Genomic DNA, 26,103 nt, shown 5'->3' with positions numbered 1-26,103 from the left:
AAGAAATTTCATTTCCTCAGAAAGGTATGTGAAGTATCAAACAGATGCCAATACCTCCAATAGATTTACTTGGAATTTTATTGTTTCCCTGACCTTTCAAGTCAGCATTTCTGATAGGGATCTGCAAAGCAGAGAGATGTTCAAATGTGCTTTCTACCTCTCATTGTCACACCCAAGGTCTTGGTTGGAATATAAAAACTTCAGCTAGAACGGGGTTTTTTTTGCTTCTATTTTATGTTTTGTACCAATAGTAAATGAGAAATGAGCTTTCCCAAAAACTGATGCCCTAAGACAGTCTAGAACTCCTAAGGAATTCTTGTGTTCTGAGTGAAAGCAATCTTTTGTTGCGGGGCTTTGTAGCAACTTAGCAAAAAAGAAGAGAAGTGAGTGATGAGAGTTTTGACTAAAATTTCTCTGCAGTATTTAAATTTCTTCAGATTTGCCTAAATCTGAGGTCAAATAAACTTGAACACTGGTTTTGGATCACAAAAACCATATGAAGCATATCTGGTATTATATTATGACTCCATGAAATACTGTCATGTTCAGCTGGAGCAGAGAAACAGTGCAAGTCTGGTGCTGCCTAAGCTGCTTTTACCTTGTAGAGAGCTCATATGGGAAAAACCTCTGAAGAAAACTGCCATTTATGTCTCATTTGATTGCCTGAAGTAGTGACATTTTCATGAGGTCTCGTGCAGTGAAGCATGCAGTGGGGTGCAGGGTGGATAAAATATTTAGCATAAAGCATTAAGAGAAGGACTTTGGAGAATGTCTCTAAGATTTGGCACAAGTATTGACAGGTATATTTTTCTAGTTAAGACGAAATTGAAGTTGTGCTGTTGAAAAATGGTATTTCTTCTGAGGCTCAAGAAACGAAAACTTAATTGAACTGACTGTTCTTTTATCTGAAGCAGTTAAGGCTGTGAATCATCTTAAGGAAATAGAAATATCCCTTTCTCCCTGTATTTAATTGTTGTTTGAGTGCTAACAGGAACCATCCTGTAATTATTGGATTTTTGGATTCTGTCAAATCTTTTGCAAATAGACAGCTGGGTATCATAGGGAGACCAACATCTGCCCTAGAAGTTACAAACTCAGACCTCGTTAGACAGCAAACAGCAGCACAGAAGGGACAAATCTGTGGAGGAAATGGTTTGTGTTGCTCTGCCTCTAAAACAAGCTTCTATGTTCCCTTAGACACTGAGAATCTTGTGTTTCTTGTGTGTCATTTACCTCTGTTTGACTAATTACTACATTATTTCTGGCATGACTTATTGAGTGGTAAAGTGCTGCTTGTTTTCTTTTGTGATTTTGGCCTTGTGTCTGTGCTATTCTTGTTCTCTGTGCACAACCCCTCTGATGAAGGGAGAGACATCCCTGTGCCTCCCAGCAGAAGAAAAGGAAGGCTCTGGCAGAGCTCTCCATCCACACTGGTTGGGGTTCTGAGAGCACAGTGCAAGAAGGTGCTCAGATGCAGTGGTGAAGAGAACATTGCCAGGCCAGCTATATAAGGCCCCTGTGCCCTGCCTATGTGCCTTTGTAAGGGGAAGAAATGTTTTCTTTTGAGGTAAGAGCTTTGTTGTGTTCATCACTGCTAAAAAATGGGAAAGCACCAAGCCTGCATCCCTACCATGGATTTTTGATTCCTTATACAGCTCTCTGAGAAGAGGGTTTCCAAATAACATTTTTACAGTGGTAGCAGCAGCAGCCTGGGCCCTTTTCAGTCTGGATGACTTCAGCTGGCTTGCATGTGCAGCCTGTTTTCCATAGCAGTGGCAAACTTGGCTGTGAAAGCAGCCACTGCCTCCAGAGCTGGAAAGGCAATGTTGAAAAGAATGGTGTTGGCAAGGCAGCATTTTTATACCAACATCTTTGTTGTAGACATGCTGCACACAAATAGCTGCTGCTATTTTAGGGAAATACCAGTAGACCATCATCCTCATATTAGAAGGGGTTTGTTTCTCTGCCCAAGACTGCCTGTTTTCTGAATGAAAACTTAGAAATTTTTGATATTTTTCTTGAAGTAACAGTTAGCTACTTCAGATGGAAAAATGAAGTCATGGTGTAACTGGGAATAGGGACTTCTCTTGTTGTTTAACTGAAGGAAGTTCTGAGCATAGAAGGGTGTAAGGAATTTTTTCAGTGCTCTCTCTGCCTAGAGCCATCCTGGAGTTTTGGGGTCACTGCAGCCTCAAGAGCTGGTGGCTTCTTCCACACTTTGCTCTTCCTCCTGAGGAGGGAGATGGCTTTTGACTGAGAGTGGCTGGTCAGAAGCTCTTCATCTCAGATGTCACCTCCCCTCTGCACCAACAGAGGGGACAGTTATCCTCAGTCCTCTGGGATAACTGCTCAGCCAACTGACTTGCTTCAGCAAAAAAGAATTTGGACAAAAAATCTTGCATTTTTCCTCCTCCCAAATACTGCAGCAAGAGATGGATGAAAATGAAGGAAAATGGAAGAAGGGAGATTATCTTCTGCCATCCCTGTGTGTCCTGTTTTCTCAGCCATGGGAGTCTCTGGCACAGAGACTGGTGGCACAGAGCAGCACTGGTGGTCTCCAGGATCATGAAGACTTATGCCACCTTTCCCTTGGTACTCTGGGAATGCCCTAACAAGGGGGAGTTCTACATCCACAAGCTCAGCTATACTCAGCTACTTCATATTAAGAAGCCTTTTGTTTTCCATGGGGGTAAACTTGAGGGTACAGAATTAAATTTTTCAAATCCATTATTCTTACCTCTGGAAAATATAAATATTCCCTAAATGTCCTTTCTCATATGACATTTGTCACCTTGTGTGGGAGTAAGGCCTGTAAGAAAACTCTTTGAGGTCAGACCTGTAGCCATGTACCAGTTCTGTTTCAAGAGGAAGGAGAACATTCTTCAGTGTAATTTCTTTTCAAGTTAGGTCAGGCAATTGCAATGTTAGCGGCTGGCTGCCATCTTGATGTCCAAGGCCTTTTGTTGCTAGGAAACTCCGTGTGTTTCTGTAATATTGTTCAATTACATGGTTAAATTACCCACTTGTATCAAGTTTCAAGCACCACTGAAACATGTCTAGTCATCATGTCTGCACATATGAGAATATTTTAGGAAAATTGAAAAAGCATATAGAGAAGTATGTACATATGCACTGATTTAAAACATCTCGCCAGGAAAATCCCATGGAGATTAAACATTTTATTTCCAAGGTCAGAAAAAGGGAGTGAATGACAGCAGCTTATAGCCACATTATTATGGCAAATTAAGATGTAAAATATATGTTAAACCCATTACACACTGAGTTAAGGTTTTGAGACTATAGTGGTTTAAATCTTGAAAAATATGTGTAAGTTGTAGGAAATGGGCAAGATGTCCACATGTCTCGGATACTTCAGGGCTGATGCAAAGTCCATCAGTGGAGGGTAATGGCAGGTTTCTAACAGACTGTAGTGTGTCCAGGAATAGGTCTTCCTGCTCTTGTAATTGTTTTGCCACCATCAGACCACCTTCAAGGAAGGCAATGAGCTGCTCACTAGTGGCTGCTGTTATTTAGGAGTCATCAGCAGCAATTCTCTTGGATTCACTGTGGTTCTTTCCTCTTCCTGAAGGGGAAAAGACCCTGCATTGCTGTAGATCAGGATTTTGGACTAGTCGCTCTTTAAAAACCTGTCTATGTTCAATATTCCTTTGGCATTTTGTACTTGGTAAGCTTTCTAAAGACTGGTTGGGCATATCCTTGTCCGTTTGTTCATTCCTTATTTGGCCCAAATTCCCAAGGCAACAGTGAGAGTTAGTGTTCAAAGAATGACTAAAAACAGAGTAGGGGAAACTGAAAATGATAAGAAAATACTATTTTGGGTTGAAATGAGAGCTGTGAAGTGCTTGTTATGATACTTCTGCTGTTCCCAGCCATCATTTTTCTACTGCAGCATTTTTCCTCTTGCTTTTTTAATGCTTGATCTGCTTGCATCAAACGAATTGAAATTTAATGAGAATTAGCACATTCAGTGAAAAGTCATTCCCTTCAGAAAAATGCCATACTACAGGACTTAAACAGAGGACAGGGTTTATTTCCTAACCTAGAGGCACATAAGATTTTTGTTTTCTTTTACTTGCATGTTTTGTTAAGCCTGTGCTGCCCAGTTAGGGTTGGGGTGCTGGTAAAACAGACCTACAGGTGCACTTGCCTTAATTCCAAGTGGCTGTTTTAAAAGCAGCAATTTTAGAGGCTAATGATAATCCTAGTGAGTTACATTTTCGTGACTGTGGAACTGGGAAGTTGTAGAAAAGCTTTTCCTGGATATTTTGTTGTTCCCTTCTAGACTGGGAAGGGCCAATACACACTGATGTTCTGCTTTGGAGTTTGAGTTCTCTCAGTGGAGGGTTAGCACAAACACAAGACAGGTTGAACTAGATTAGTAGGGGTTGCTTTTTCTCCATTTTAAAGGAAAACAGGTTGTGGAGAAGCTGAATTTGTTGCTTCTCAACAGATGAATATTTATGGCAGATTTTCTCATGAGGATAGCTTATCAGGGGAGCAAAATAGGCCAAATGAAAGCTTTCTCTCTTAGACATAAAAACCAGTCAATCTGGGAGCCTTCCCAGTTGGTTAAAATGATTGCCCTTGGGATGTGAGCTGTTTAATAGCCTGGAGATGGGAGTTAGCCAGCCAGGTCAGTAGTGTGGAGGCTCGTGCCCTAGTAAAGGGAAATTACTTCCTGTTATGACTTTCTTTCATCTGCGTATTTCCCATTATGCTCCAGCAATCCAGTTAAACCCAAAGCCTGGCTACATGTCTCACTTGATGCTGCCAAATTCATCCAAGGGAGGAGGGTGGGAGGCAGGCAGAAGGAGCATAGAAGAGTTCGAGGTTTGCTGGCTCGTATTCACAGTGACAGGCAAGGAGCAGAGAAGCTGGGGAGCCCTGGAGTCCTGCCCTTCCAGGGATTTGGAGTCAAGGCTGCCCCCAGCCATGGATATTGTCAAAGTGTGCAGCCCAGCAGAGCCTGTGAAAGAGGAAAAGCCACCAGTTCTTCTCCACTGTGCCAATCCAAGAGCACTCTTTGGTCACTGGAGCCTCAACCAGTTTTCCTGGCACTGGGAGTTAAAAGGCAGATTTCTATTTAAATCTTTACATTTACTCCCTTCTGAAAGGGGTCAGCAGCTGAGCAGTGACTTCCAGGGAGGTGTGTTATATATGCTTAGTGTATTGTATGTTATACCACACACTAAAATATACTTCTCAGGTTTCAATACAGCAACAATGTTCTTTGCTGGATTTTTTTTTCAATTTTTTAATAAACTCTCCTTAGAATGCCCATAATTCCACAACATTTTTCACTTGAACATTATATAAAAATCAGGTGAATGTTTGAAAACCTGGGTTAAAGGCTATTGTGACCATTGTGGAGGAATGAACTAATGAGAAACAGCAGAAAATAAATTATGAGCGTGTGATTGTAATAGATAGGTGGTGAAGGTATGCTGGGGTGGGAGCACTGGGAAAAGTACCCTTCCACAGCCGTGTTGTGCACACACAGGACTGTGCAGGAGCAGCCTCAGTCCTCTGGCCAGAATCCAACAAACTGGGGGTGTGGATGCTCCCTTTGCCTGTCTCACATTGGCCATGCCATAAACAGCTCTGATGCAATAAAAGTCTGCTCTTTCCGAAGTAGCTGAGTTTGACTTCAGCAGGAGCTGCAGATGACCACTGCCTCTAAGAATAGAATCCCAAGCCTCCATGCAATCCTGAAGCTTCCTGGCCTGGCCATTCCCGTGGCGTTGATCTGGGGCCAGGCTCTCAGCTGGTAGGAATGAGCACGGCTCAATGGGATTGTGTCAGTTTTCACCAGCAATGGATCTGGCCAAACAAGCACCCCCTCCCCTCTCTGCGAGTTCCCTGGCACAAGGCAACTCCACTTCTAGTAAACCCCTGATCCAAATTATTCTTTTGATGTGCAAGTTCCTGATTCAGAGAAAAGACAAATGTTGGTAAAGTTTTTGTTCTAAAATTAATTGCTTTACCTTGCTGCTCACAGAAGGGTATTCATTGACAGGTTTTCTGGCTTCTCATTTTAACTGCTTGTATCTTTTAATTTTCTAGCAAGATCTTTATGAAAAGTTCAATTTCTTGCTAGTTTTATGTATACACCTCTATAAAAATTATATATATGTAATAGTGTGCATATGTATTTATTTTTTTCAATTGCCAAAAATCAGTTCATAGAGCAAAGCCTAAGCCTTTACAGAACTTTTGATGCCTTCATTTACTATTTTTAATATATTCTGCAGAGGTTTGAATTGTGACTTTGTTATGAGGTGAATAATTCTTATGCTTTCAGAGGGAGTTACTGAACTGCAATCTGGTGAATCTATTTAAGAAAAGATTGAAATAAAGCTAGTTAATGGTAGGTTAATATCAATTGAGAAAGAAAGTTGTTCTGTCTTGTATTTAAATAAAATGTTTCCCTAGGAGGACCTGGGAGTGCTCCATAATCATAATTACATGGCAAGAAGGGAGGAAATCCTTTAAAGGAGCAGTTTGTCCTCTGTAACACAATTGTAGTGACTTTTGATCAGGCACAGGACACTGCAGGTTCCCCACAGCAGGAAGCACAGAAGGCAGCCGGAGCAGGCAGGGACGGGTGTGAGGCAGCTCCAGGGTGGGATTCATCTTGTGTAACTTAGGCTGTGCCTACCACAATTTCCAGGGTCCCTCTGTAACTGGTGGGGGAGGAGTGGTGTCCCCATCTCTGTATCATTTGGCTCAGTAAGGAAACCGCATAAAACTTTGTTCACTGGGTGCTACTTAAAGTATTCCATATCCAGCCTTGATATCAGGGTGTTTGCGTGTGGAAATGCTCTTAGGTATTGTGATATGAATATAAGAAAAAAAACATTAGTTGTTAGGTATGCAACTGAAATTAGATTGATGTTTAAGTGTGGATATAAGGTTTAGATGCATCACAACAGGAATGGAATCGTGTCTAAGGATGTAGAGAAATGTCCCTGTTGGACAGAAGTGCCTGTCACATACCTGTGCTTTGTGGTCTCAGTACACAGTGCTGCAAGGCTTCTGTAGGAATACTCTTTAGCAGCTGTGTTGTTTCCAAATATTAATTAAGTGCAGTATCATACCTCACCAGGAGCAGCACGAGTGTCTGATCAGCTGTTCTGTAGCCAAAACAGCATTTCTAAGGAGTAAAAGTGCATGTTCTGATAAAAGTTCATACCACTGAACTCCTTAGCTTAACGCGAATTCTGTCCTAGGGTAAAAAAAAGTTCACTATAGAGAACAGCATCAAACGCCTATTATTTTGTTCTTTGTTTCTTTGCCAACTGTGGATTTAAAATTGGAATAATTCAAAAAGCAGTGGGACATTATGACTCACTTGGTACCTCCTGGGCTTTTGACATTATCGTAAAGCCCCGTACGCCGCAGTGCGAGGTTTAGTCAGTGGATTTCAATAACTCAGCCAGCAGACTCGGCTGCAACCACAGAGAACATGATTAGCTGTAAACAATGACTTAGTTCTTCAGAACATTCGGGGCATTAGAGCCCCAGTTCCAGGTGTGCTGTGCTGAGTGACACCACCAGTGAGGTTTTCTTGGGGTTAAATTTATCCTGTCAGTCAAAATCAGAGACATGTTCTAGTAGCAACATCTAGTTTTATAAAGCTATTCTTTTCAATAATTGTGGAATTAGTGTAACTTTTAATTTGTTTTTTACAAGTCTTCTTTGAGTCCCCTCTGAAAACTGCCAGTGGAAAGCTTGGGGAATGGTATTACATAGAAGAGATAGACTAAATACGAGGACTTTTTGCCACAAGATGTCCAATTCAATTAACTTAGAAAGTCTGCATCTTCATTTAAAAACTGCAGAAAGCAGAGTCCAACTATGTATCTTCCACGGAAGATAAACATTATTTATGTTGCCTGGTGTGTATGAGCTGAAAAGGGAAATACATTTTCCAATAAAATCTTCCAGGCTGGAAATACAGAAGAGTTTGCTTGAATCCAAATGTATATTGCTTAGTCTCAATAGGAAAGTAAAGACTTATTAAGTCATATGTCAGCTGAGTTGAATTATTGATGTTGAATTCAACATGTTGAACTCAGAGATTCATCAACTTTATAGTATTATTTGTTAGAAAAGTACCCCCTTCTATCTATTTGGACCAAGTTTTTATTATCTCTTGTTTATTATCTCTTTTATTTGAGGCGGTGGTTGCTGACCTGACTAATAGCTTTCATTTTTGTACTTCAAGCTGTTTCCATATGTGCAGGTGCTGTGGAATTTACTGTCTTTACATTGAAAAATCAAGATCTAGTCAATGTGTTTGTGGCTGTTTAAATGAAAATATTTTTAAGGTAGAATTAAGGTATAAGGTTCTGATTTTAATAGAAGATACATTTAAGAGTCAGGAAATTCCAACTAAATTATAAGTATTTGAAAGTCCAAAAATCTAAATTTCACCAGATTAAAAACCAAAATTCTGGAATCAGCTCTGAATTGTTTTGATACATCAGTACTTGGTAGGAGAAATCCAGTTAACTGTGTGGGTGTAAACTATGCTTAACCCAAAAGATTAATTGGTTCTAGTCTTGTCCAGTCAGAGGCCAAATTGAAATCTTCTTATGCTGCTGAGAAGCCTGGAGTCAGTGTTGATCCCACCAGGTGAGTTAGGTCTGAAACATCTCCCACCACTCACACGGACACAGTAAGAATCATGGAACCACAGAACTGGTTTGGGTCGGAAGGGACTTTAAAGCTCATCCCATCCCACCCCCTGCCATGGGCATGGACACCTTCCACTAAAGGAGGTTGCTCCAAACCCTGTCCAGTCTGGCTTTGGACTCTCCCAGAGATCCATCCACAGCTTCTCTGGGCAATCTGTGCCAGGGCCTCCCCAGCCTCACAGAGAACCGACAGTGCATTTGCTAGCAAGGGCCCTTCCCCTTCTGAGAAACCAGAGGCATGTTGCTCAGGCTTCCTCTCTGTTTGTAGGATCAGTCCACGTTGCTACAATACATTTTTGCCTTTTTAATACTACTTGGCACTGTCTTCTCCTCCACTCTTACACCTTCCACTTGAACTACCCTGCTGTGGCAGATATGGAGCTGTGGCTGCAGTGTGACCTCAGCATGCACTGGACGAAGGTGTCACATTCCCAGTAAAGGGGGGCAGGAGGGAAGCCCCACTTCAGCAGTGATGTTCCCATGGTGTCACCAGCCCAGGGGACAGGAAACCAACACTTCCATCAGTTGTCAGCACAGCCATGTCCTTCTGCTGCTCTCCTCAGCTGTAGCGGAGTGCAGGGCCAAGGGCTTGTCGAGAGGGAAGCGATTTCTGAGTGCTTTATTGAGAGACAAACTTGTACAATTAGGAGTAAATTCTCTGTTAGTTTAGATGGAGATTTGACCAGTACTTTTCTGCTTACAAGAGGCTGGGAGGTGGCCTATGAATTTTGTTCATCTTGTAACTTTGAGAAGTCTTTTTCCATGGTGAAGTCACTTAGAAGGTCCTTTACCATTCATGTAGTGCTAATGACTTCAATGATACATGTTCTAACAGCAGTGAAATGCAAGAAGCCAAAACTACCTTAACAAATACGGTTCATTTAACTAAAAGAGGCAGACTGAGCAGCAGGTGGAAGGGTTAAACAAAAGGAAAAAAGATTATAAAAGTTTGCGGCTTTGGCTTCACTACAAATGGCTCTCTTGCAGACTTTATAGCATTAGTGTTGCTTCTCATAAACCTTGAAACCATTCATCCATTTATAAAGATTAAATTGGTTAGTCATCCAGAACAGAAAACCTACACATCCATTTTGTCTGTTACTCTAAACCAGCTGAAGTATAATAAATGCAGCTGATGCCATTAAACTAAAGCATTGAGTATTAATGATGGCCTCAGCTGTGGTATTTACAGTTTGCCAGCTCTTGTGTTCCTGATAGTATATTCATCTGCTGCTGCTCAGGGACAGTCAGAGCACAGCCTTTGAGTTGGAAAACATGAGTATAATATATGATGTGAGGGGTTCAGAGAAAACATCTTGGTGTTAAGGCAGGGAAAATCCTAGAAATGTTACAATTTTTGTTAGTATTAGAAGGTCAAAGTTAAGAGGCACAAACTTCACTTAGGATATCTTAATATATTTATAATGGTCTGTTAAACAGTTTGCAAAGACAGGTTTGTTTGGATTTCCAGTTACAGATGAAGCTATTGCTATTTCAAGTTCTGTCACTTAAGCCAGACAAAAATGGCCAGACTTTCCTAAAGCAGGAATTTGTAAAAACACTTTGTCAGGAAGCAAGTTTATTAGTACAAAAGATAGTAAAAATTAAATTTAATTTAGCAGCATTTTTTCTTGATTAGTGTCAGGATTTCAGAAGTAACACTTTTTCCCAAAATTAAGAAATTTTCAGTGATTACTTCAGAATACAAAGAAATTTAATTCTGCTGCTTTGAAATCTGTAAGATGTTCTCTCAAAGGCAGGCATTTTACAGTGGGCTGGAAAAAACATGACATGATTTTTAATTACTACATATAGTGCCTTTAATCAGAGCATCCAGCTTGACAGCATTAAAACTGGGAAGCAAACTCTGAGTTTCCAGTTCCATGCTGGAAATGCCAGCTCATTCCTATAGGAAACAGGAATCAATATCACATAGTGGCCATCATTCAAAGCAGAGCAGTTTGCCAGCTGTTCTTAAGCACAGGCTTGAGCACCAGCAACCTGTGTGCAGCACAAGGAGGGACTCCAAATGAAATACCACAAACTTCCCTGACTCTATTCCCAGTGAGCCCCAAAATGCTGCTCCCTGTCACTGCCCACAGTGCAGCCTCAGGGAGATGAGAGCGCTTCCAGGGAGTGCAGTGGATTTGCATCAGACACTGCTTAGGATTAGTTTGTTTTTTCTTTCTGAAACATTTCTGGTGGCAGAAAAGCAACAATCCTCCCCTCACCCCCTCAGCATTTGTCTTTTACTGCAAATACAAATGGCAAAAATACCAAGAGCGAGTGAGGTGATCTGAAAGAGACAGAACCTCATAAATTGTGTGGGAAAGGCTGTCTTGCCTTTTCTCTAACTGATGGCATGCCAAGTTTATTTTACAGTATTTACAGTAAGACTTGTTTGTTTTGATACCCTTTGTAAGTTGTTAGGGAAAAGGCAAAAGAAAATCTCCAGGAAGTTTATAGTTTGTGATGAGCCAGAGATCAGGCTTTAATTTGCTTTCTAGCCCTATACCTTTTACTAGGAGTGTAATATATGAAGGGATATGAGATTGCAATTGGATGAGTTATTACTGGGCTGTTATTTATTTTCTCTGCAAGAATTTGGTGCTTAAGAAAGACCTCAGAGCAGCACGCTAAGGAAGTGGAATTGTTAGTTCATTCTGAGAGCACATACAGGAGGGGCAGGAACAACCCTGGTTTTTCCTCCCTGTATCACCGCTCTGACCTTGGCATATCACAGGGAGAACAAGCAGCCTCTGCTTGTGACGCTGAGGTCCAGATGGATGACATAAGAACAGATTTATCCACGACAGAGTGGTCCCAGTGTGGCTGTGCAGGCAGAGTATTTCTGTGCTGACATTCCTGCCAGCTCCAGCACATGGCTCGGGAGGCAGCACTCTCTCTGTCATGAGGATAAGCCCCAGGTTTCTCTCAGGTCAAGCATCCTTCAGTACAAAAAGATAACAAGTGGTGCCTCTTCTTGGGCACCACTTAGGAACCAGGAAGAAGGAAGAGTTTTCTGGATGTACAACATCTCTAACTAGAGCATTCCTGCCCAAAGTCTATGGAGCAGGTCACTCGTTGGTGTGAAAAGTCTTCCAGGCAGGTGCTGCTCTTGTGAGCTTGTGCACTGAAGGGAAAGTAGCGGTGTTTGGGTTTAATGCTGAAGCCTTGATTGTTTGAAGCAAACTTCTGAACACACTGTAGGGCCTTGGGATATGGCAGGAGTTGAGAAATAGGAGACTAATGGTGTATTTTATGTGCCGTGACAAACAGCACAGCGTGGTCTCATCTCTCCCTGAAACACAGGGGTAGACACAATGACTTTTGTCTGTGTGGTGGAAACATTCACTCCTTCCATTTTTGACTGTTTGGGATGAAGCATGATTGCCAAATGTTAGGAGCTGTCCCTATGGAGCTGGGGAGGGATTTTCCTAAGGCCAGACTGCCTCACTGACCCCTTCTGTCCCTGCTCATGGAGCAGCCGTTCTCCTGGGCAGTTTCCTTAGCAGGGTGATAAACCCAAGATATGCAATAGCTGTACAGACACAGCCTCCCCTGTGCCACTGTTGACGTGCTGTGTACACCACTGAGCAGGAAAGAGCATTTTAGGGTCAGCAAGTGTCTTTGAGCAAAGCTGGTGCTGGGAGATGCTGGCACAACTCACCACTGTTTAGTTTACACCTGTCAGAAGCAGGCAGCCTCTCAGCTCCTGTGTTTGGGTGAGTGTATTCATCATATTTAGCTTTTAAACAGTATTCTTTTCATCTTTGCTGCACTTCACAGCTGTTAATTAATCCCACAGCACTCAGGGATTAATAGTAACACTTTACAGGGAAAAGCAGATATGAGCAAGAAGGGGTCAAGTGGCTGTGCTGAGGCCATGGAAGCAGTTTTGACTAAAGAACATTTGGTTCTGCAAGATTAAAGTGTTGTTAAGCGATCTCTCCATTTTGGGGGCAGGGTGTGTTTCTGGGGGGCAGTAGAATATGTTCACAATCTTTTCTTCTCCCTAGGACTTGAAAGATGATAGGAGCGATGAAGAAGAGGAAGATTCTCTTACAGATACTGAAGAGGAGTCCACAAAGAATGGCAACAAGAACAGTAGTGGGTCAAGCAAACACCTCCTAAGCTGCAGTCACCACTAGCCCTGTCCTGGCTCACCTCCTGCAGTGATTCCTGCTCTGGTTTTAGCCCAACCTACAGGATAGGATTTAAGTCAAAAGGCTTGTGAGAGACTGTGATTGATTCATTGTTGGCTACTGGACCTGGAAAAAAGCCCAGTTTAGAGGAGAGGGAGAAATTGCATAACATGACAAAATGTGTTAATGACCCACTTTCGGAATCGTTGCAGAGTGTGTGGAAAGATGTTTGGACACGCTGACTGACAGTGCTCCACAAGGGCAAAGCTCAAGAGAGTCAAGTAATTTAGTGTCCCATTGATTCTAGTGTTGGTTTTCAATCTGATTCAAGATATATTTCATCAAACAGTTTAAATCACAGACATTTTATGGTAGGTAGGTAGTGTGAACTCCATTAGGGACCAGAATTACTCAATGTGGGAAAAATTTGACAGTGCTGTACAGTGACTGGCATTTTAGTCTTTACTTTTCAGTTTAAACCCTCATCAAAATGGGTATTTTTCTGAGTTATATTTCATTTCCTCTGGAGGCCAGAGGAAGCAAACATGGAAGAATTCAAATTATTTGTCTGTGAAGTGTTGGCTTCAATGCAGAAATACTGTCTTTCTCTGAAGTGATAGATAGCTGAAATACTGTGTCAAGGAAGTCTTTGCTGTTAAAACAGCAAAACTCAGCCCCAGTTCTCCACTGAGCTCCAGGCTTCTTAGATGTCTTTCAGTCATTTTGGCCCAGTGTTAGAACAGAAGGCACAGAGGGGAGAGAAGAGGGCAAATGGAAATTGGGTCTTTTCACAGGTTCTTGTGCACTTTTTTGTCTTCAAAACTGCCAAACACCTCCTGCTCCAGGCACATCTTCAGACCAGAAAGTTAAAAGCAAATCTCATCTATTCCCTTCTCATGAGCTTGTCTCACAACTTTGGATACTCCCTTCTCTGGAGCGAGGCCACCCAGTTCTGATCTGTGGTTCTGGAGTGTTTGCTGCAGGTACCCGAGCACTGGGGAGCACGGGACTGGCACAGGATGTCACACTGTCACTGCTGTGCGTTCATTTGATACCAGGATCTGTATTTCCATCTCTGCTCTTTTATGAAATCCAGGAGTCACATCAGCTAGACCCAAACTTGGATGTGACTTCAGCCACATGCTGTTGTATATGCTGTAACCAGTGAGCAACAGCTCCTCTTACCTGAAGTGCCTCTACCCTAAACTTGCACTTCTGTTCTAATACCAGTGGGGTTGCAGCAGCATTTTCAGTCCCGGGGCTCTCCATGGAGAGCCCAGGCCTTGTAAACAGGGTGGTGCCAGTCCCATTTCCCTCTGCATTAGCTCACAAGGTCATAAAGGATTTGTGTTGTAAGTTTGGGAGGCAAGAGGCTCTGCATGGGGTTCTACAGTAGCTGAGATCATCTGGGGACCTAAATCCAATAGCTTGATAGAGGCCAGGGGACCACTCCTAGAATAGCCTCAGTTCAGAGTGTTTGGTTCAGAACGGCTCTGTTCCCCTCTGGCTGCTCCGGCAGGAATTGGTGACCTACGGGAAGCATTATATGACTGACTTGTTTTCCCAAGATTTCCTTGGCAAGTGGGATGTAATTCAGTGACTGAAACATTGAAAGAATGGGAAATGTTTGGAATCTCAGATATGAAAAAGAAGTGGATTTCATGCAGTTACAAGAAGCTGTAGGATGGCTTTGTTACAGAGGCTTAATTTTCTTATGGTGTCTATAATTTTTTACTTATGTTTTGGACCATTTTGGACCCAAATGTGCATGTTTTACCACAAAGGGAATTACACTGAGGAAGGAGCATGGCCTACAGCTTCTGAGAAGGAAGGGAGATGTGTGGTGGTGGAATGGGGCCCCTGTCTCCGTGCTTGTAGTTCAGTGGTGCCACTTGGGCTGAGTGGGCGGAACCCCCTCAGCAGCCTTTGGCCAGCAGTCCCCTTCCTGCACAGATAAGGAGAACACCTTAAATACTAGGGGGGGGGGGGGGGGGGGGGGGGGGAAAGGGGGGGGCAGAATATGGGAAGTATAAGCACTGGTGGCATCATGTAAAGCAACTGGAGAGTTTGGCAGGGGCACAGTTCTTATCGGGGCTCGTTTATTGCCTGCGTGAAAAACACTTTCCTAACAAAACGTGGAAACCCGGCGTCTTGGAGGCTTTACACTCCCTTGGAGAGACAACGGTGCTTTCTTCGAGATGTAACGGAATTTTGGGAGGTGGCCAGGACATTATCATTTGATTTTGGTGCCAGAAGCTTTCCTCCTATGACTAGGAAAGGAATTCAGGAAAGGAAACACAAAGAATGATGTTGTCACAGGAATGAACCTCTGAACAACTACTGATTTTTAAACTGGAATTTATAGTCTCCTTGAGGCCAAAACTTGCCTTTCCTACTCAGGACAAGTCTCCCACTGAAGCCAATTAACTCTATTGGAGTCTTGCCTAGGAAAAATTTTGGATTGCAGTTATCCAACCTAATTGCAAGAACTGTTGTTCTAAGCTGATGTGAAACTGAGATCCTAAAGGAAGAACAAAAGGTAGATAAATACACTCAGACATGAAACTTTGAGGCAAATTTTGGGTGAGTACAGAAGAATATGGAAGAAAATAACATCCTGAAGGTGAAGATTAAGTCTGGGCACAGTAAACAACCAAATAACATTGCAGTGGGAGGGGTGGAAGGCAGGCAGGCCACAGAGGGCCCTTTAGAGGGATTACTGTCATGGGCAACCAAGGTGATAGCCCTAAAAATTCTGAATGTAAATCACTCAGTCCTGCTAATAAATACCCACAGCACAGAAAGAAGTGGGAATAGGCTGTCATAATGTCCCCTGTTAACACCAGATTGGTCATTCCTGGAGTTATGTGTGTTTAATTTCCCCTTTTTACTGATGGAAACTCAGAAACAAGAAGTTGAGGTCGTGGGGGCACAATTTCTGCTAAAGAAATTCATGTCATGGTGCTTCAAGATTTTCAGTCTATTCAATGCAATGCAATGCAGATTCAACATTTTTATAATCTCGTTGTGAAGAGTCTCGAAGTGCGGGTGCAGTATAACTGCAGGCCTGTATGGGAGCACTGATAGACTCTAACATTTTATTTTTACCATTTCACAAAGTGTGTCCTGGTTCAATGAGTTGACACTGTGCATCTGGCTGCTGTGTCACTTTGACCATGCCAAAGATAGAGCTATAGACTGAAAATCAAATCTTAGTCCATAAGACTCAGGGGAAACTCTTCTGTTCCATTTAATTTCTCTGGATTTAATTCAGATGTTCTTGTCTGTGTGTACTCTGCTTCCTCCGTACTTGTGTCATACTTAGATTTACCAGCCTGCTCTGGATTGGGTTTACAGATCTCCTTTACTCCACACAACTCATTTTGTCAATTCATATTATTTGGTATAATTACCTTTTTTTTGTTCTTAATGCCACTGACTTTGTCTGGTCAATTGAAATACACACTACAAATAAATATTTTTTAAAAACAGGTGTCTATGTAAGGATTTCCCTGTTTTTTCTGCCTTACAGTGTCCTCCTCTCTGATTTCCATTCCCTCCAAGCTTTCCGATGAGAGCCTTGTTACTTCAGGAACTAATTCCTTACTCTTCCGAGTTTTTCCATTGCCTGGAAAAAGCTGGATGATCCACAACCTTCACAAGACCTAACAGCAATGTCTGTAAATGAACTTGTGTTTTTCTGAACAATTAATGAACAGAGAGGAAACAAAATTAATGGAGGCCTCATCCATCCTTTATATTATTCAAGATTTATGCTTTGATTGAAGTACTTGTAAGTGCTCCTATGTACACCAGGAAGGTTATACCTGTTTGTATCTCTACCCAGCTGGGTTTTGTGGTGCATATTAGGGCTGCTTATTAAGTTTTGTATGTTAGGACTGAGGTGCTACTGCCCAGCAGGTTGTTGTGGGATTATCAGTGGCTCATCACAAGCACCTTTGAGAAAGCTCAGGTGTGGATCTTCAGCTGGCAAAAGCAGGAAAGCTCTATGGAAAACAAGGGAGCTGTGCTGATTTGTATCAACTGAAAAGCTGCTCTGTATTTCTTCTTTCCATTTCTGCTTCCCTGGTTGGGAAGACTGCAGAGGCTCTGACTTACCATGTCTTCCCATGGGCAAACAAGCACAAAGGAAGGTGTTTCAGCCCAAATAATGAACTGTAGCAGAATACTTTGGTTTTATTAGCTGAATTTTTTTTTTTTAAGCTTATGAGTAAGAATAAAGTAGATGGAAAACAAACAGAGCAGGGCTGTGTGAGTTTTGGCTACAATCAACTTGCAAACTGTGAAGAATGAAAAAAAAAGTTGCTGAATTTGGAAGAAAAATACCATCTCCACAGGCACTTCCCCCAGCTGTGGGTTTGAAGAGCAGCAGATCACCAGGAATGACAGTCCATGCTGAGCACACGGACACAGCCCAGGTGGGAGGGGTCCAGGGCTGTTGGCTGCCCTGGAGCTGGGAGCCTTTGGTGTGGAGCAGAATATGAGCCACAAATGTACCTGGGAGCTGATTTCACTCAGAATCACTGGAAATGATTGTTCCCGGTTCCCTGGCAGTTTGATGGGCTCCCTCCAAGGAAAAGGAGGTGATCAAAGCAGTGTGATCTCCACCCAGGCTGGCTACAGCGAGCTTCAACTGGGGCTCTGAGAGTTTATTGGACTGGAGTACCCTCTCTGGGGCTACCTGAAGTTTCTAGACTTAATAGAAGACAAGGATGAAAGCACAAGCCTGAGCTTCAACACGACTCTGCAAACACAAGGTCATAACAATGCACATAGGATAATGTTGTTCATGTTCCAATAGTCGGAAGATTTATGAAAATAGCCTCTATTTACTCAGCTGGAGTGAGCCCTGTTCTTCTGAGTTTTGTTACCCCATAAAGCATTCAGAGGAGACCCCATAATAATTTCAAAGTCAGAAACATTAAGTGGAATAACAAGTATAAACCCTCTCCGCAGTGACTTTGAAGTGCAAGAAGCATGGCCTTGTAGCCATGGAATATTATTCTGCTCTGAGCCGGGTTGGAAGAAACAGCTCCCAGGCAGTTGTTTCAGGTGGTGAAAAGTCCTTATTTTTCCTACCACAAAAGAAGCTGGTCTAAAGAAGTTGAAGTTGAGCAGGGAAATAAGTGATTAAATTCCCACTGAAATTCACAGGAGCTTTTCCCATGATACTGGTGAGAATTAGACCCAGATCTCATGTGACCAGTTAAAACAAGGCCAGCATGGCACTGCATTCTCCTGCCATCAGGAGCCGGGCACCGCCCCACAGTTTCCTCCTCCTGTAGCCCAGGGCAAAATCCTCCCCGGAAAATGAGTCCTTCTGTCCACAGGACACTCACCTGAACACAGCTCTGCCTTTGCCTCTTCCCAAGCTGGGCATGTATCCTGTGAAAGACATTCCTGGGAAAGCAGTCTGTCCCTTTTCAAGGCAGAAGCCTCACTTTCAGTGAGCACTCTGCCTCCTGTCCCCTGCGTGCTCAGGATCATAGCAGCACCTGGGCTGCTGATGCTAAAGCCCACAGTCCAAGGCCAAATTTACCAGGAAGAGGCAAATGAGGAGCCGTGGTTGTCACCGCCGCCTCAGCACGTGGGTGCAGCAGGAGAGGGCTGCTGAGCCAGCGGAGAGAAGGGAGCAGAGGGAAAAGCAGGAGCAAAATGGCTGGGACAACACAGCAACCGCTTGAACACAGAACTGACATCACAGAGCAGAGCAGTAACAAGGTTAGGAGGAAACAAGCCCCAAGAGAAGGAGGAGGAAAAAGACAGTAGTTCTGTATCCCGGGGATCAGCGTTCCGAGCAGCAGCAGCCAGCGTTGCCTGGACTCAGAGATGAACTTTGCAGCCAGGACAACTCCTTTTCCCCGAGCCCCAGCAGCTTCGGACTGAGCCCAGCCAAAGAGTTCCCAGGGCAGGAGCGAAGCAGGAGAATCTGGGAAAAGCTCCTTTACAAAGTTCCCGGTATGTGAGTGAGAGGACAGGGAGGGACTGGGCTGGGGCTGGGCCGAGGCGGCCACGAGTGGAGCCCAGCAGACCTGCAGCTGTGGCAACGACCCCACACTTCACCTCCAGTTGCTGGGCGAGCTTGACTCGCCGGTGGACCTCAGAGTTGGTTTTGTGCTTTTGCTGGCTGACTGGAAATCCCAGGAGTCCTAGAAGAGCTTCTGGAAGATTTGTGTGTTTGCTTTCTACAACAAAGAGCAGAAGAAAGCTGCTAAAAGGCCTTCCGAGTGCACGTATGGGTAAGTGTCTTGGTTGTGTCACGGGCTCTAGACAGAGCAGGAGAAGTCCTAGGATTTCCTAAGAAAGCTTCCTGTGGGAAGCAGGAGCTAAACCTTATCAGGTTGTGCTAAATCTTATCAGGCTGTGCAAATCCTACCTAGTTCCTTTGCTGATTTAAAGGAGGAATTATTCAGCAACCAACGAATGCCTCATACATTTCCCCATTGCAAGGGCAGTGAGGTCAGGTAGCGGTTGTGCGTTTGCAGCTTTTTTTATCCCTTTGGGTCCTGCAAGGATGGCACTTGAGCAGAGAACGGGACTCTGTAGCAATGTCCCCTTTGTCCTGAGGTGAGGAGTGTTCTCTAACCCTGACTATTCTGCAGGGCATGCATAGCATTTAGTGAACTGGGGAATTGCTTCCCTCTGGTTCTGGCTGCAGCTGCCTTTGGAGAGCCCAGTGCTGCAGGACCTGCTGCGATGAGAACGCTCCGGGCCCCTCCCGCGCCACCACCCTGTTGGTGACCTGGTCATTGCTGCGAGGCCCCACGAGGTGGCAATAGCAGGACACGGCTCTCGTCGGGACACGGCTCCGTGGAGCGTTGCTGTCCGTCTTTTTGCCCCTGAAAACAGAGATTCCGTTTAATATTGCGGTGCAAAATTCTTGCAGCTGGTAATTTCCACTTGATCAGTCTGACTGTGAAACAAGTGTCGGCTATGTCACTGGTAAAAAAAGCACTTAAATTTTACTGAGATTGAGTGTTTGATGCCAGTCCAAAGGCCCAGTGTGCTGGTGTCCCAAGGGCCGGCATCTGCCTGAGTGTCACCACTGGCCCCTTCCCTGTAGGTGTGGCACTGTCCTGCTTTCTCCCCTGGTACCAGAGCTGTACATGGCATATCTGGGGTAGGGCTGGGGAAGAAAGGATGTTAAATCTTCTCTGACACTGCTGTACCGCCTTGTATTTTTCATACTGTCTCTTTAAACTACATATTTTTCAAACCACAGGGTTTGTGGCTGGTGGTAAATGAAGTCCTGTTCTCACCTAGATCCTCAATGTCTGTGATGCAAATAAGGATGATAAATCTCTCAGAATAATGAGGGTTACACTGCCATTCCAATGATGCCATTCCAATGGTGCCATTCCACCTCAGGAGACAGGCTCTTCACCCCAAGCATGAGGTGAACACTCCCACACTCCCCATGAGTGTCAGCAGGAAAAAGGGACCCATTGGTCCAAACAAGCTGCTTTAATCCTACTTGGCACAACTCTTGTGGTCAGGCTGTGCTCAGCTATGAGAGCTGGGATCTGGTTTGCTTTGACAGCAGAATGAAAAATTTCTGTGAGCTCTCTCCATGGCTGTGGATGTACAGGAGGTGTTCGGACGCTGTGGGCTGTGGGTGACAACCTCCATGGTTCCCACCTGACCCCAGCTCTTCCCTGGAATTCTCATTCAGAGCCAGGAGACAGCTGGATTTGACTTGCCTGTGCCTGCAGATTGAAGCTTTGGGGTTGCCTGCAGGGCTCTCTCCATGCAGGGTTTCCATGGGCTGGTGCCCAGCTGTCAGCACAGCTCCCTCCATCCCAGCTCACAGATGAGGCTGGATCCTCCCTGCCACCAGGTTCACTGACACGCATCTCCTCTCCTTTCCTGTGTGTCCAGCCCAGAATTCCTGACAGCTGGCAGTTTTAACAGTCCTAGAATGGCACTGATGTTTTGCAGTTATGAATAAACATTTGCAGCCAAGCTGAGGTCAATTGCCAGCTCTGTTGGGAGAGAGGATCCAGCAGTAGAGGAGCATCTCAATTCCGGTCCTAGTTCACTGTACGACCTTGCAAAAAATGACCCCAAATGGACTGGGATGAGGTATTGGTGGCTATTGCTGATTAGGAGCAGGATGTGTTTCAGACTCCAGGCGCGTTGCTCCCTCCAGACCTCGCAGTGACCCTCATGTTGGTGACTCTGTGCACTGTGCTGACATGGGAAGTGGGGTTTCCTCGCTGGCTGTGGAGGAGAAGGCAGCCCTTGCCATGCCTTAGCAGAGTGTGAGGTGAACAGCATCTGCCAAAGTGCACAGGGCTACAGATGTAGCCTTGCAATGGTCACAGCACACCCTGCCTGCCCTGCTCCTTTGTCCCCTGAGAACAATCACCCTTTTTCTGCTGCAGGGCAGCCCAAGAGCCCAAAAAGTGGGGCTCTTTTCCTAAACAGGTGCTCCAAGTGACCCCCATGCCAGACAATTAACACAGACAGACAACATCAGTTGACCAAAGCCAGGTTTGATGGGGCCCTAAGCTACTTGATTCAGTGGGGAGCATCACTGCCCATGGCAGGGCATTGGAATAAGATGGTCCTCAGGGTCTCTTCCAACCCAAACCTTTCTAGGATTTTATGATCCTACAACCAAACATCCCACTTTGTATCTCCAGGCTGCGGAGCACAAAGTAAAGGCTCCTGGGACAGCAATGGGGAATTTACTGATTCAGCTGGGGATGATGGGGAGGGAATGTAAAGACTGACTGACTCAGAAGTGGGCAACTGCAGAGCAGCCCCAAGAGAAGGAGGAGGAAAAAGAGAAGGCTGACAAAACTGTGTTGCGAATTTTTAAAAGCAGTCAGAGATTTTGTGCTGTGAACTCTGCACAGCTTCTCTCAGTGGCATTGTGGTAATGCTTCTGCACAGCTCTGCATTCAGAATGGGAGCAACCAAGAAAGTCAGCATAAACTTGAGTAAAGGATTGGTCCTGTGAGGAAAATAGATCTGAATGCTGTTGATGCTATTCACTACTCATGGACAAAAGATAGAGGTTTTTGACTGATGAATTTCTGTAAAAGTTGCAATGGTTTGACAAAGCTTTGAGGGCAGCTTGGGAGCAGCTTGAATATGACAGAAAAGAAGGGTTAGACAGCAAAAGTCCAGAGCCATGATCGCCTCAGCACATGGGCTTGGGGCTGTTTCACTTCCACAAGAGAAAAAGGATGTTTTACAGACCCAGGTTGGGGGTCCAGAGGGGCTTGGCTTTGGGGCACAGCCCTGCTCCATCTCTGTGCAACCATCCAGCAGTGCCTGTGCCTGGAGGACAGTCCTTCCCACCATGGCTTGTCCCCCCACTCAGTGCCTGGCTGGGGGCCCCCCTCTCCAGGGATGGGAAAGGGCCTTGCTGGCTGCAGGAGAGCTGCTCCTGTGGTGTGACCCACCTTGGAGCCCCTGCTGCACCTGATGGGGCCCCTGACCCTGCAATCCCTGCTCCTGGGGATATTGAGTTTTCTGTTTGTTTTGCAAGTCTAATTGGCCAAGACGCTGTGAAGGGAGGAGAGAATGCCCAAGGGAGAGGTGTTAAAGAAATAGGAAAACATTATTAAGAGTGTTTTCAGTTGGCAGTTTCCTATAGTAGTCCTTTCCTGGTGAAAAGGAGCCTCTTTAGGTCTGTGCAGTTGGATTGGACCACCCGGTCCAGGCTCCAGTAGCCATCCATGCAGATGAATGAAGTGCCTTGTGCATCCCCTTGGCATCACCTCTTTCAAGCCGTGCACCACCTTCTTGGCTTACAAATCTCCCCCTCTGGCTTCTTATGTCCTGCTGCAAGGAATACACAGAGAAGGAGGAGCCTTACATGAAATACTCAGTTTGGGGGGATGATCCTCATCCAAGGCAGGTGTTGGATACAAAGGGAGATGATTGAGAGGAGATGAGGAGCACCAGATGAGAGATATTGCCAGTGCCAGTGGCAGGGAGGTGGCACCTGCATGAAGGGCTTTGCTGTTGTCAGCTCCAAGCATTCAGAACTTCTGCCTCCACACAGAATCAACAACATCATTTTTGAGAAAGGACTATTTTAAACAATCCCAAGGTTGGGAACTTCTTCATTTGCTCCAGGGCAAAAACCCTCTAGGTTTCTCCTAGCTCACTTTCCTAGCCTGACAGGGGGTCAAACATGGAGTTAGATGAGAAATAATCTCATGATTGCAGGAGCCAAGGTCTGGAGAGGAAAAACCCAAACAAACCATAAATCATAACAAAAGAAAGTGCCAGCTGTTCCCAGGTTCCTGATAACATCATCAGAGGTGGCAACGCTGGACTTCATAAAAAGCCTGGCTGAACTTTAGGGTCAAACAACAGCAGCTCTTTGCTTTGTCCATTTGTCCCCGCATGCCTGGGGAGTGACGCGTGGCTGACCATTATGGCCCAGCCAATGGCTATCTATGCATGGCCTCCCGATCCCAAAGTGACCCTGGACTAGCCCTGTCTGTGTCTGAAAATCCCAGGACGGCCTGGCTGGAGGTGCTGGTGCACTTACATTTCTGATTTCTCTACACAAATTTCTGCCCACCCTGAGGGAGCAGATTCTCCCAGCACCCTGCAGTTGTGTTGCTTGGTTGGGAGTATGTTCTTTTATATGCCTGACTTTTCTCACCCACTGTGGCCTGTGTGCAATGTTATTTTCTGGTCCTGACAGTGTTGCAAACTGATCCCTCCAAATCTGCATCCTCTCTGCAAAGTTACTCTGGGAGGTTTTGCACAGACAGCAGTGGCACCAGGATGGGAATGCAGCCAGACGTGAAGCAACCTGGAATTTCAGGAGTCCATTCCTCAGTCCCTATCCCACAGGAATAATTTGCTTCTCTTTTCTCAATATTCTATGGAAAGAGGGTGTTTTTCCCCATTGCAGCTGGGTGAAGCTGGAAGCCCCTTGGAGACAGGCAGGGGGAAAGTGTTTGGAGGGAAGATCTTCATGGAAAACCTCATGTGATGCACTCACTGTGAGACAGACACAGCTCAGCCAAAGCAAACTCCCTGTGACAAAAGGGACCCTCTGTCAGCCTGTGAATAAAGTTCCCTGCCAGGAGAAAGACAGGCCCAGCTCTCCTGCCGTGGGCTTGCCTGAACTGGAGCAGGCTGCGTGCTCCCCTGAGGACACAGGTGCTGGTGGCTCAGCTCTGTCCCTCGGACACCTCCAGGTCACCATCATTTTTCTTTCTGCTCTTTCATTCCCAGGAACTCATGAACAGACTGCCCATTTTGAGCCAGACTTGACAAGAGATGTCCCAGAAGGAGTTTTTCTCTCACGGGCTTGGGGTAATTCTGGCTGCTGGAAGGAGAAACCTAAGTGCCTCTGCTGAGGGCTGCATGAACAGTACTAGATGCTGGTGACTCCACTTCGAATCGTTTAGGCTGAAAAAGACCTTAAAGATCGTTGAGACCACCTGTAAGAAGTGAGTCCAACATGAAGCAGCAAAGCTTGAAACACTCTGTACCCAGGGAAGAGCTTTAATTGAACCTCTGGCTCAGTGTGTAAAGCCAGACTGTAGGAAAACCAATGTTGGCACCTCTGAAACTACTTGTATTTATTTGGTTGGTGGTTTTAAGTTACAAAAGAGCTTTTGTTGGTCCCTACTTGTCATTAAACGGTCTCAGGCTTCTTTGGGGGGTCATTTGCACAGGTAACAGCAGCACCTGCCAGGTCCGTGCCCAAGCAGCCTGGCCAAGCTCTGCAGCCTCCGGAGGGGAGGGAATTCCCGATGCCCAAAGGCTGCAGAGAGGGGAGGAGCTGCGGGGAGAGCAGGAAAAGCATCGGAGTGTCTCGGCAGGAGAGCAGCACCTGTGAGGTCGGGGAAAGGACCAGGACAGGAAGGGTTTGGAGAAGGGTAGCTGGAGAGAAGGGGGAAGGCTGAGCAGTGGCCAAGTTAACTCTTCCCATGCTGGCATTTTCCAGGTGACAAGCCAAGTGACTGCTTGGGAAGATGGATATAACACATGTCTGCAGTCTCCAAAGGGTTATTAACTCTGCAGTAATGGCCGTGAAACTTGGCTTCCTCGACATACATTTAAAATTGAAAAAAAAAACCCACCCCACACCAATTTCAGAGCGGGATAGGGTTTGTTTCCTAGGAACTGCAGGGCCAAATCCACCTCTGTGATGGTGAGAGGAGAACCATCGCCCCGTCCCACAGGCTGGGAGCAGGGGAGCAATGCAATCACCACAACAGGACCACAGCCCCCTCCACAGCTACACACTTGTTATCCTTATCAGTAACAATTTCAAGGTATTTCTGAAAAGCCCATGGTGTTCAATTAATAGAGTCAGTGTCTCACTGGAACTTTGGGATTTGGATTCAAGAAAACCACCAGTGCCGCTCCTAAGACAGATCCCTCTTTTGTTGTGTAGGTACCACTGTGGGGTTTGTCTCTCGCTCCTGGCTCCAGCCCTTGGCAACACTGAGGTCTGCCTGGGATGTTGCTCCTGTCCTGGGGTGTTGCAGCTTTTTGGGCTCCTGTCCAAATGTTCTTGAAATCTGGGATGCTCCATAGGGATTATCCCTACCCCAGTGTAGTCTGTGCCAGCCAGCCCAGCCGCTGAGCAAGTCCTTCCATGCAGTAAGTTACAGACTACACTGTTAAATTTATTCTTTCTCTGTATTGTTATTATTTTTTTGGCAGAGGACTTTGGAAGGTGGGAGAAAGGATGTACTAAAAAGTTAAACAAATCTAAGTCCCCTTGTCAAACCCTTTCGAGGCACCAGCTCCAGTCCCTTAGCAAATGAAGTCAGCTGGTGGTCTGGGTTTAAACATGGCTGTTGAGGGCTCAGGCCAGGTTTGACAGCTCACAAATCAAATTGCCTCGTGGTTCTCAGGAGAGGAGGACTGCCACAGGTGGAGGAGCTGTGGGGGAGCTCTGCCCCACTCTGTGCCAGCTGGGGCCTTGGCCTTGGAGGGAGGCACTGAAATTGTTGGTTCACAACAGGTCAGGAGGGAAATCCAGGCTCTGAGGTTTTGTTTTCCGTGTTTTGTTACACTACTGACACAGAGCAAGGCAGCCCCAAACTGAGATTTTGTCTCACTTGAATGGGTCTGGGCCAGTCCCTTTGCTTTGGTAAATTCTTATTTGAGAGCAGAGTGAGCCTTGAAAGAGAGAGTGGGAAATACAGAGATATTAAATCTCACCTGATCTCATGTTAATAAAGAGTTTGAGCCATGGGTCTTGGCTTACTCTGATTTTGCCT

The 26,103-nt window shown here is 45.0% G+C and overlaps 1 protein-coding gene and 2 long non-coding RNA genes across 6 annotated transcripts in view; all 3 read left to right on the top strand.

The window, feature by feature from the left end:
- The window catches only part of CERS3 (ceramide synthase 3), a 41,337-nt gene extending 27,185 nt beyond the window's left edge, over window positions 1–14,152 (top strand). For 3 of the 4 annotated variants that reach the window (XM_032122480.1, XM_032122478.1, XM_032122479.1), the window contains one exon: window positions 12,740–14,152. In XM_032122480.1, coding sequence (XP_031978371.1) covers window positions 12,740–12,871 — 132 coding nt within the window. In that variant the 3' untranslated portion in view covers window positions 12,872–14,152. The remainder of the gene's footprint in view (window positions 1–12,739) is intronic. The other variant, XM_032122481.1, reaches the window with a different exon arrangement.
- LOC116450262 lies at window positions 5–12,554 on the top strand. The gene is made up of 2 exons (XR_004242735.1): window positions 5–1,567; window positions 2,427–12,554. It is a non-coding gene; the product is annotated as an uncharacterized LOC116450262 (long non-coding RNA).
- Window positions 14,153–14,872: 720 nt separating the features above from the next.
- Window positions 14,873–24,496, top strand: LOC116450261. The gene is made up of 2 exons (XR_004242734.1): window positions 14,873–19,125; window positions 24,098–24,496. It is a non-coding gene; the product is annotated as an uncharacterized LOC116450261 (long non-coding RNA).
- The last annotated feature ends 1,607 nt before the right edge of the window (window positions 24,497–26,103 follow it).

This window comes from Corvus moneduloides, chromosome 13 (genome assembly GCF_009650955.1).
Source record: "Corvus moneduloides isolate bCorMon1 chromosome 13, bCorMon1.pri, whole genome shotgun sequence".
In the NCBI taxonomy this organism is placed as follows: domain Eukaryota; kingdom Metazoa; phylum Chordata; class Aves; order Passeriformes; family Corvidae; genus Corvus; species Corvus moneduloides.
This window is presented reverse-complemented; position numbering and strand designations above follow the sequence as displayed.